We start from the raw sequence: 12,095 nt of genomic DNA, 5'->3' as shown, positions 1-12,095 counted from the left end.
TTGTAAAAATTCAAATTGAGGTATATCACTGCTAAGATAATCGGAATCTTGAAGCATTACAACTGAAAATGGAAAGTGTTCAATTGGAAGACAGAAATGTGATTAAATCTGTAAATATTTTATTAAACTTCAACAATACTTCAATTTCTGGCTTTGTAAAAATTCAAATTGAGGTATATCATCGCTAAGATAATCGGAATCTTGAAGCATTACAACTGAAAATGGAAAGTGTTCAATTGGAAGACGGAAATGTGACTAAATAGGTCCTGGTTACCCTTCGAGGAATAGTGGAATAAGGGAGGGGATTCTCTGCTTTAGACCAGTATCGCCCATAATTCATAAGAACATTCTTCAGCCTTGCAGAGGTAAGGAAGTATCTTAAATGCCTTTGATCATTATAGTAATTTTATAATTTCCGAGCTAGCAATCATGAGGGGTGTTATCTACATTTTGTATTGTGTGCCTAATCTACTGCATAGTGCAGGATATTATTTGTCAGTGATGTAATGACTCTCCTCCCCAGTTTTGTAACATATATTACTGCGGCTCATGTATGTTTCTTCATTTTATTTCCTGTGTCAAGGTTTACAAATTCAAGTCGTCAGTCTCAAATATCACTGTGGATACAACCTCATATCAAAGTACGGTTTGTGGTGTTTTACAGGCTTTTCTTATGCTCCTTTTTCCTTCCCTTCTTTAAAGGTCTGTGCACTTCTGAATGCAGTGTTACACTAAGTTTGGAGATGTAGTTTACATGTTGACTCGTTTCTTTCGAGATGCTGGAGCTGGTAGCCCTACAAAACTAAAAGTAACACGAGTTGAAGATCATGGTAAAATCCCTTATATATATATATATATATATATATGCATTTTCTGATGCTTGTTTCAATTTTCCTTTTTTCTTCTCTAAATGCTTTGCTTATTAATCTAAATCTGTGAATTTCTGATGTGCTTTTCCACATTCTTCTTTGTGATTTTTTTTTTTAGCTGTCAATTCTATTCCATGTCATATATAATGGTAGGTACTTCTTTTCCACACTCTTAAGATAATCAACAACCCTTCTTGGTATACACTCCACTGGTGAATCACAAAATGATATGCTTATACTTGGCAAAGCGTGCCTGTAACTGTATATAGGTGTTTTCATATGATTATACTGTAATAAATGGCTGCCTTAACTTTTGTTTTAATGAACTGAAATTTCGTGTCTGTAAATAGTTAATGTACCTATATATTGACCCATCTATCGAAAGAAGGAAAATGGACATATGGATATTTTAGCATAATCTTTGGAAAGAACCTCTTTGCAAGTTTAATATGAATTGAATATGCAAACCATCTGACACAAACCAAATTTGCTGTTGAAAGACTGTTAATCTTTAGATCATATTTTTTTTTTTTTGTGAATTGGGAAAGCTAAATAGGAACCTTATATTTTGGTAACAAAAGCTCAAGCATGAAGGAGATCATAGTTTCTAACTAATCTTCGGGAATGTTCAAAGATAGATGTGAAAAATGGAAAGGTGATAAAATCTCATGAGTCATTCTTGCAGGAAGCTTAGGTCAAATGGCTATTCGATAAAAAGCTGAGATGGATGATTGCATCAGTTCATATTTCATGGTCCTTTTTGTATGTGACATGGCAATATCTTCCTGAAAATGCTCCAATTGTGTCTCCTTTTGATATTCTACCTGGTTGCTTTTGCTTTGTAAAGGTGGACTTGAGATCCTGAAAATGCTCCAATTGTGTCTCCTTTTGATATTCTACCTAGTTGCTATTGCATGGGCATCTAAAGATTATTTGTAAAGGTGGACTCGAGATTCTGTGATCTTATATTTTATGGATATTTGATTTCTATAGCTTTACTGAGTTGTGCCCCCATACATTCTATAGCTCCTCCAGCACAAGCTAAATAGATTCTTATGATTGGTTATTATAAGTTCATTCAACGTATGTTCTTAACGGACCCTGAATGTGAAATAACTTTTAAGGAAAAAAGCAAAGTCCAACTTGCCTATTATGCCAATTCCAAATAAAAATTGGAGTGTGTATATTTGTGTGTTTGGAATAGGCCCCTAGATTTCTCATGTAAATTTTTTATATTATTTGGTAAAATAGATCCCTTTATAATAATATATATTTTACATTGTTTTTCTTGATATTTTATATTTAATGAGAATTGTGAACAATACTTTGTCATCTGCAGAAACTATAAATAGGTCAAAAAGCTCCCAACTTTTGAACAAACTTCACCTTGAAAAGCATCTTGCTCCCATGGTAAATTTTAATTGGTCATTGATACTTCTTTCTTATCATAATGATAATCAACTAACTTGGTAAATCTTTATTTTCTTTCTGTGATTATGTCCTCAGACCACATCCACGGCTGCAACTTGTTCTTTGGAATCTATGGCCTCTTCCTGCCAAGTCAAAGGAGGCAACTTATCTAACCAGCTAAGGGAAATACTTCCTGCCAATCGCTCGTCTTTAATGTCAGACAAGCTTATTCAGGATTCAGCTTTGAAGCGTTCGACTAATTTGAAACATTTGGATAAGAATTTTTTAACCACTGGACTGAATAGCACACAATCTAACAAGCAGAAAATAGTTAAATTGACCCCTGAAGTATCGTTGGATGATAAAGATAATGAACTGCTAGCACTTTATGCTTTGAAGAAGCGTAAATTACTTATAGAAGGACCGGATCAGACCCAACTTTATAAGAAGTCTGATGGGGATTCTACTTATTCAGCAGAACAGAATTGTCCACAATTTTCTAGGACTGGTAGCTCTCAGAATCCTCAAGCTACTTGCAATGCTGTGGAGGAGAGAGGATCAGCTTTTCTGGTCCAGGTGAAGTGCTTTGATCCTTTCACCGTTCTATTTCTATGTGGTTTGTGTAAACTCACTACAGAATTGTATTTAACCCGTCCTGATTACTCGTGCAATTGATTTGCACAAGTACATTGATTTTCTTTATCATAGGACTATGCAGCAAAGAAATTATTAAAGGTGTCAATGTCTAATACATTACACCAGTGGAGGAGCCAGGATTTTCGAACCCGTTGTTTGCAGCCACGAGCTGTAACCTTTACCACTAAGCTATACAAACATTCATCTCAAAAAACTAAAATGTGTAATATATATGTATATTGAAAAAGTTCTAGAAATTTTTTTAAAATGTTGCCCCTTCCCATCGTCTATTATATGCCGGCAGGAAAATGAGAAAAGTTTTCATGATTCAAAGAAATGAAAAATGTGAGACAATCTATCAATTAGAATCTTTCAAGAAAATCAAAGAGCGCAGTGAGTTCAATACATAAACTCCCTTTTTGTGGGTTCCAACAGAGTGATTTGAGCTTCCGTGTTCTCTCTTCTCCCACAAAGTTAAATATGATCAATAAGTGCTACATTCTTGGAACATTCTATTACATATTTACATTGATGTCTGCATTAATGACCCTAGTGATGTCATTCGGGTGTCTGTCATAATAATCAGTGTTGTTTAGTTTGAAAAGTTAATAATGGATACTTACAGCTTCATCAAATTCTGAAACAGTTTACGTATATGAAGCTGGAAATTATTGATGTGAACAAATGTCATTTTAGGCAAACCTTGATGGCTTGGCCCAAAACTTTTATTGTTTTTATTGTAATAACTCAATTCTCTCAATATTTGGCTCTTTTGCTGGAAATTGAGATCTCTAAAACTGCATGACTTACAGGTCCGCGAAAAACTCACTGATGCAGAATATAAAGAATTTGTGGGCTTTATGAAGGCGCTAAAATCTAACGCAATGAAAATACGCCATGTTTTGCAATCTATTGCAAAATTATTCTCTCTTCCAGACAGGCACTCACTACTGTACGGGTATGGAGTTAACAAGTGACAATTTCCTTATTGCTACATTTTTGTTATGTATACAGTCATGCTTTCATCACAACTTGCTAGTTCTCCCCAGTTATATTCAGTTCCTAGGCAGTCAGCATTGCACGAGCAAGATACTAGAATAGTTACTTTTTGTAATATCATGCAAATTTTACCTTATTTTCCTATTATTGTAATGATTACATTGATAAGTCTAGCTATCTACATTGATTGAATCCGTTCAGTGTTTAATAAAAACAACTTAATTGGTCACCTAAGAGAGATTAACCACATTGATAGATATGCAGTTGTTTTGTTCGGATTCCTTCAGTCTCTCTCGTTCTGGGTTTTACATTTTTTTGTTGTTGTTCTGTGTGTGTGTGTGTGTGGGTAGGTGGGGGGAGGGGGGGAGTTGTTTGGTATGATGGCCAATAGTCTCCAAAAGTTTGTAATGATATGGATAGAATGAAGGTGGATACTTTTTTGTGTCAACTCATTATACAAACAAATCTCCATCTCCTTGAGAAAGATCTCACTCACTAAATTTTTCTTTTTCGTTGTTGACAGATTCAAGGATTATGTTCCCGCGAAATATAAGTCTTTCTATGAGCGATACTTGTTGGCTAATCATGAAGCACAGTAAGGAACTTGTCTACCAAGTGAATAGACATTTTATGTTCACATTTCTCTCCTATTATGAAAACTCCTTGAGTTTAATAATTGATTATAAATAAAATTCTGATAAGATAAATGGTGGTTGTTCCTTTTCTGGCTATGTGTAAATACTAGCTTCTCTCTTAAAAATTAAATAGCAATCATGCAGGAAAAAATCACCCGATGAAGCAATGACTGCCTCGGGCAAAATTTATTGTAATTCCATGTTCTAATTATTAACATAAAACTAACCTTATCCCGTATAAAGGTGGCGTTGGCAACATGATTTCCTTTTCACCACTCCACTTGATATCTGATGTACACATCTACAACTAGATACTCAGCAACCACAAGAGGCCTAGTTTTGATCTATCCCTCAATCTTCTAATCCGTTCTATTAAGATCATGTCACTCTAGTTAGACCGCTTTAGTCGTGATGTTCTTCATAGAACATGCTTTTTTCTGATAGTAAGTATTGCTGTATGCATGGCTGCTCTTGTTTTTGAGTATCAATTTTTACTGTTCATCAAACAGAAGTTCTAATGGACGAGTATCCAGGAGAAAATAACCCTTAAACATCTGGTCGTAGAATCTTATCAATGACTGGGGAATTAATATAGTGAAAGAAAACTGAAAGGGGAATGAAAGGGAAAGATGACGACTTATCTTTTGGTTCACTAGTACTCAATTTCAGATGTTCTTGAGAGCTCAGATGAATAACCGACTAGTATTCTATAAAATTCTCTAACTAACTTACAATCTGAAGTACCTATAATGCTAAACTACATAACTTTGTTACACCCTGTCTTCATTTGCAGAGTACCTGACAACAACGTTCCAAGAGAATTATAATTTGTCTATCCGTGATGGATAAAGTTCAGTTTTATTGCACTATTTATCTGCAAAGGGGATTCAAGTAGCATGGTACGTGCTGTTCCATAGCAGTATTGTATAATCTTACTGTGTGTTTGTTGCACTAAAGAAGTTAAAATCTTTTCTATTGTAGTGGATATATCCAAACATGCTCTTAATTTTCAGTAGAAAAATGCATAAATTGAAGTTAACACCCATCGTGCAGTGGTCTCTGCAGCCTACCTGGTACTAAAGATGGAGTTCGAGCTGCCACGGGTGAACGAGCAAGAATTTGAGATGCAAAATTTCAATTCCGTTCACAAAGCAGAGTTCAGGTATTGTGCTTATACGCCCATCTCTTCATTGTAAAAGTTATTTTACATCGATAGAATGTTTTTCAGATTGTATCATTGTTTCAAACAAGAAACAATATTAGATTGTGATGTATTTCATAAATCCTGTATATTAAGCCTAATTGCCATTGAAGAGGTTCTTAGCAGTTATTTCACCCACTTGAATAAATTAAGAAATAGGAACTCTTTTTAACTTGTATTCTTGATAGTATTTGATAACGAAGATGATAACTTTTTAGTGTTGCTATTGCTGATTTGCTATAATGTTACGTTATTATTTTAGAACTTATTTAGTCGAAATTAGCTATATATTATGTTATGAAAAATAATTACAAATACGTCATAATAAACATCAACGACAAAATACATTTAACTCAATCAACCTTTTGAAGTTCTCATAGACGATGGTACATAAGCAATAAACGGGTTAAGATCCTGGTTGGTCTTTAAATTTTTATGTTGCTTGCTAAAAGTTCAATTTTTAGATTGTACAAAGCAATCCTGCTTTTGAATTATGTACATTGTCGGTTCCGGCAGTTAGTTTTCATCACCCTTGCATTATCGTAGAGCATTCTCTTTTTTAAAGTGTCAACCTTTAAAATTATGTTCTAAAAGATTCTTTAAATTAATATTTTAATTTAAAAAGGAGAGTCAAACTCATTCTCTATGATTAAATGCATTCAAAGCGTTTCAATTTTCAATGTAGAAAAATAAAAAAATACTTTAAAGGAAAGTTAGTTAAAATAAAATATAAAGGAAAATGATAATTATTTTTTTATGAGTAGTAAAATTAAGTGTTAAATATAAATAGCTTATTGGAGTATTTTAAAATTTTAACTCTATAATTTTATAAATGCTCTTCAAATGATAAAATATGTTCTTAAAAAATAGAGGAATATTTTAGAGGATGTTAAAATTTCCCACCTCGAATGGTAAATGGAGCAAGGATGGAGAATATGGTTCTTGTCTCAAATTTTTTGAATCTTGAATTATATATATATGATTTTCAATTTAAATCTTATTTAAAAAGTAAAGAATAAAATAAATAGAATAATTAAACAAAACGATGAATATGGATTTTTCTCCTATCCTAGTATCCTGTTCTCATCTTGTTCTTGTTCAGGTCATTTGTCATAAATATCCATGTTGGTCATAAAAGTTCATAAAAATTTTATGGTGCTTGCAAAAGATTCATAATTTTGAAATTATAAAAATTTGGACGACTTCAATATTAGTCATTGAATAGATTTTGTTAATTCCCACTATCGATAAACCGTGTAATGCTATTTATAGCCTACAATTATAGTAGTCACTATAAAAGATAACTTATTATTGAAATTAGCTTATTGTTTAAGAAAAATTCTAGAAAATTAATTCCTCTAATAACAAGTTGACACACAAAATGATTACTATAATCGCTGACCATGAACAGATTGAATTAGCAAATATAAGTTTGATATGTTTGTCTACACATCCAAGTCCTCTTTGACCAAAAATTGAGATTAAAAATAGTTGAGAAAAGCCAGATTTCCATTAAAAAAAAAAAAAAAAAGTGTTGACCTCGCAAAAAAATAAAATTTATATAGAATGGGCCTTTATCCAAGTAGCTAAGAAAACGGGCATTAATGGTGATGAGAATTTCTCAAGAACACATGCTGTTTAAATTATTCCTCTTCTGCATCCATTATTTTAAAGTTTTTTTTAACCCACTTTGTCATGCCTATTCTCAACTGTAGCACCAGAATTTGTCCCCTCAATTCAATTATAAAATAGATAAGCCTGCTAGGTTCAATTAATACGTACATAGGATTCCATTTTATTTGTATATAGTCAAGCTTTGACCCTATTATAAGAAACGGGTAAAAGAGAATATAGGGAAGTCACGTTCGATACATTGAATTAAATCGAATTAAGAAAAAATAATAAATTTCTTTTCGATGCTATCAGATAATAAGACTTTCATGCACACAAGCTTGAAAAATAATTGATTATTTATCACTTGATTACATTTATTTTTCATGGAAAATATCAGTTTTCAACCCAAATTCCTACTTAAAGTGTTTGATTGCTATTTTTTTCCATGAAAAACATTTTCCAACTTTTGAAAATATGCATAATTTTACTTGTTTTTAAGGAAAACATTTTCCTTGGATAAATGTGGTTTTTATTTTCCACAAAAGATGGAAAACATTTTCTTTTCTAGGTGATATTTTCCACGCCAATCAAACACACTCTACGTATTGCTGGCATCAACAATAAATTAATTAATGATTATTTAATGGAGAATTTAGGTGTGTAGAGTAGATTTAAATTTATCTATGGCAAAGGAAATAAGAATTTATCCCTCCTACCCAACAAATAAATAATACAGAACAAATATTTTTAATGTTACTGAATTGACATATTATAATCCTATTTGAGTTTATAATCAAATCTATAAACAGAATTGGTATAATTCTAACATTATTAGTTGGTAGTGAAAAAAAACCTCCATTTTCAACCACCTAACTCTACATTTTCTTGTACAATAGCTAGCATTTATGTACCTATTTAGTTGGAAAAAGTATTACACAAATAAAGAAATGATTTTGGATTCCATTTCTTTAGTAATCGAGTTTTCTCATATATTAGACTAAACAAAAGGGAAAAATGCAACAAACTTTGTTATGCTGTCTAATTCATTGTATCGAATATCTCCTTCATATTATTCGTATCACTTACAGCTTATGATATTTTTTCTTTTATTTAAAAATACATAAAAAGGGATCCTTGCTGGATTATCATTGCCATTTACGAGTTACTTCAACATCAATGCAGAAAAGTCAACAAAAGATAGAGTAGGAATAATCTCCAAGGCATCATACCTGTCAAGAAAATGAAATCTGTAAAGCATCTTCCATTTCTTGCAAATAAAATGAGCACAACAAAAGAACAACGCAGTATAACAGATTAATTTAGCCATAAATTTCGGTTCGACTTCACAAATTGTTTACACGACTTCGTTCAATTTGTAGCTACACTCCAAAAAAAGATCTAACAAAGTCGATACAAGAAAGAAGAAGACACCAAATGATGGATTATTATTAGCTTATGATAATCAAATCATTAATTCATTCTTCTCAAAGATTCTTGATGGAACAGCGAAACGAGCCGAAAAAGATCGAGAAAGTTCATCGTGATTTGCCCACATTAAGCCCTGATCAAAATTTTGTGCATAAGAATATGGATCATAAGTGAATCTCATTGAATTTGAGCAACTGAACTTTCTTCTCTTCTCTTTCTTGATCTTCCTCCATAACATTGTCCAAATGGGAGCTTTCGAGTTGTTTACCGACAAATCATACGGTGTGAATCGCTCAAAGGAGTCGAGTCGACCACCCCATAGGACGTCGTTGCAGCAGCAGCACCATTTTCCAGCACCCATTGTGAAGAGAAAACCAGTGGTGTTGTGAATTTCTGTGTGGGGATATAAGGAGTTGGGGTAGGTGTTTTATAGAGAAGGAGAATAAATGCATGGATGGACTAATTATAGGTAGATTATGATATATCTGTATCTGAATTTGTACACTTCTCAGTCAATACTTTTTGCTTGTGAACAAGTGTGCACAATGGACCAATAATGGACATGTGACTTTTTTCAATTTTGAGGGGCAAACTTGTCATTTGGTTCAAGTATGATTATATTTTTGTAAAGTTGCATTATAGTCCCTACTTCTTGTCGTAACGGCAAGTTTGTCCCGACCTTTAACCACTTCTCAATGACGAAAACTATCCAAATCTCCATCTAATTGTCAAATTGCCCTTCATTGGCCAATTTTACAATTGGGCTATTGTCCATTAAATTGGACTGAGACATATTTTCATAAGAGATACGACCATTTATAGAAGATTTGATCGGTTGACAAAGTCTCACTGCCCTTTCTTTTGTTACCTTTTAAGTGTTTTTGTCAAGATCGTACCTTGTTGCCTTGTCATCATGCAATCACAATATATAACAATGAAAAAAAATGGAAAATTAATGTTCGAAAAATGTAAAGAATGTGCTCAAAGGGCATATTTAGAAGTTCTGACCAAAATGTACGGTGAAAAATATGCTAATTTATAATATGTTGAAGATAAGAATGTTCGCCGAAACGTGTTGCAGATATTAGTGCAAAAAAGGAGCAAAGATTGAAATTTTTCATCGCAATTAACCCTAGAGTGTGGTACCAATATAATTATTAATCTAATTATTGAGCACCTAACTCATTTAACTTGGATTTGATTTTACAATTTTGACCTTCCAGTAGATGAGATCTATCTAATCATACAACGCACGTTCATAGGACTAAAAGTCGACTAGAATTAATTTGTGATGGAGTAAGATGCAACTTGATTGTTCGAAACAACTCATATTATAAGTACCCCTTTGAATAGTTGATTTGCATATTATTTAATATCGGTATTTATCATCATACTCTTCACTAATTATATATCAAATTGACCCCGTAATTGAAATTTCTTAATTTCCCTTGTGAATGGTTTACTCGTCCCTAATTATATTTACATCACATTTTTATTAATCACACCACATTTTTATTATAATTAAGGTCATTGATATTGTCTAATTAAATCCCTTATTTTTATTTTTATTTTACTTTTTCTATGGATTTTTATTTTCCAACATTTTATTAATTAGCACATCTCGCCTTCAAGAATGATTTTCATCCAAAAATTAGTTAGGGTGACGTAAAACGAGTTATATTCTCATCATATTCAAAAAACGATAAATGCAAAATTGTCACAGTGTTTTATTTCCTCGATTCAAAGCATACAAACATAATATTTGACATAAATCATTTTCAAAGAATAGATGCGCTGAGTAATTAAAGGGTGAAGATAATAATTTGACGAGAAAAATGTTAGAGACGTAAGTTTTATATGATTAAATAAAGGACTTCAAGTATAATTAAAATGTGTTGCAACGAATAAAAATTATGGTGGAATGTTAATTAGCCTACCTTGGAAAGATGTGTTATAACGAACACCAAAATTTGTTAGTTCCACTTTTTTAAAATTTATTAAAATAGTCAATGCGATAAAATAATAAAAATCTATTAATATATTAAAAGTGGGGATGGTGGTGAAACTTTTAAATACTAATTTTACCCCTATATATTTAACTATATGCCCACTATACCACCATAATTTGAATACCAATTTAATTTGTATTTATCATTTGATTTAAAATTAATATAGTATAATGAGTGAAATATTTAGTTGATATTTATCATTTTAGATTGGAATTAATAAAAGGAGTGAAACTAACATTCAATTATATCGAAAAAAGAAAAAAAATCAGTGACTTACCATTCAATTGACCATTTTGTTCACAATTTTTATTTTCCACCAACGAATCAATTTTTATTTTTCATCGACAAAACCCTTATTAATTTTCATGATTTACATTATAATTTATGCAATGAGTTTTTATTTTTCATCAACAGAGCAATTTTTGATCTTTATACTTTACATTATAAGTCATCCATTAAGTTAAGTTATTATTATTTAATTGAGATTATAAATATTTTAAAGATTGCATTAATATATTAATGAGGACATTCAATGAATAAAAAAAAATAACACACGAAAATTCAATGAATAACATTCTATTGATTTTTTTCTTTACAATTTTTAATTTTCATTAACAAAGCCCTTATTACCAATTTAATTAATATTTATCATTTGATTTAAAATTAATATAAGTGGTGAAATATTTAATTGATATTTATTATTTGGGTTAGAATTAATATAAAGAGTAAAATTGATATTCAATTATTAAAAAAATAAAAATAAATCAACGAAAAATTAGTGACTTATCATTCAATTGAATATTTTGTTCGTACAATTTTTATTTTCTATCAACAAAGCAATTTTTTATTTTTTTCATCAATAAAAACCTCATTAATCTTCATGATTTATATTATAATTCATCCATTGAGTTTTTATTTTTCATTAACAAAGTAGTTTTTATTTTTCATTAACAATGTCCTTATTAATTTTCATGAGTTACATTATAATCCATCCATTTGGTTATTATTTAATCGATGTTACAAAATTGAACATCAATGTATATAAATGAGAGGGTGATGTAGAGCTGCTTTGTGTTAGTACATACATTTTGTAATAAATATAATTAAGATTATGTTAACTATAAAAATCAACCCTTCTCATTTTAGAATTGTTGTCAATGAAAATAATTTTATGTGAGCTAAAATTAACAACTGTTGTCGATGAAAGCAATATGTTGTGGGTTATAATTTTTCAAAACTTGAAAATAGCCTAAATAATACTTATATACGTGAATATATTCATGTTGGACATTGG

The 12,095-nt window shown here is 31.1% G+C and overlaps 1 protein-coding gene across 4 annotated transcripts; it reads left to right on the top strand.

Moving 5' to 3' along the window:
• The first annotated feature begins 6 nt into the window (after nucleotides 1-6).
• On the top strand, nucleotides 7-5,922 carry LOC111405159. Of its 4 annotated transcripts, none has more exons than XM_023033923.1 (8): nucleotides 7-641; nucleotides 725-830; nucleotides 2,209-2,279; nucleotides 2,376-2,855; nucleotides 3,728-3,873; nucleotides 4,438-4,509; nucleotides 5,343-5,448; nucleotides 5,615-5,922. In XM_023033923.1, the coding sequence occupies exons 1-7, from the start codon at nucleotides 507-509 to the stop codon at nucleotides 5,374-5,376; spliced, it is 1,044 nt and encodes a 347-aa protein (XP_022889691.1). In that variant the 5' UTR covers nucleotides 7-506; the 3' UTR covers nucleotides 5,377-5,448; nucleotides 5,615-5,922. The 4 variants fall into 4 exon arrangements, with proteins under 4 accessions (XP_022889691.1, XP_022889689.1, XP_022889690.1 ...); XM_023033921.1 differs by having other exon boundaries at nucleotides 5,603-5,922; XM_023033922.1 differs by having other exon boundaries at nucleotides 5,531-5,922.
• The last annotated feature ends 6,173 nt before the right edge of the window (nucleotides 5,923-12,095 follow it).

This window comes from Olea europaea, chromosome 12 (genome assembly GCF_002742605.1).
Source record: "Olea europaea var. sylvestris chromosome 12, O_europaea_v1, whole genome shotgun sequence".
Taxonomy (NCBI): Eukaryota; Viridiplantae; Streptophyta; class Magnoliopsida; order Lamiales; family Oleaceae; genus Olea; species Olea europaea.
The sequence above is the reverse complement of the archived record's forward strand: the minus strand, read 5'-3'. Positions and strand labels throughout refer to the sequence as shown.

Coding starts and splice junctions, on each gene's coding strand:
- LOC111405159 (XM_023033923.1), top strand. CDS start 507: ATGACTCTCCTCCCCAGTTTTGTAACATATATTACTGCGGCTCATGTA. Junction 2,280..2,375: donor AAAAGCATCTTGCTCCCATG/GTAAATTTTAAT, acceptor TTATGTCCTCAG/ACCACATCCACGGCTGCAAC. Junction 3,874..4,437: donor AGGCACTCACTACTGTACGG/GTATGGAGTTAA, acceptor CGTTGTTGACAG/ATTCAAGGATTATGTTCCCG.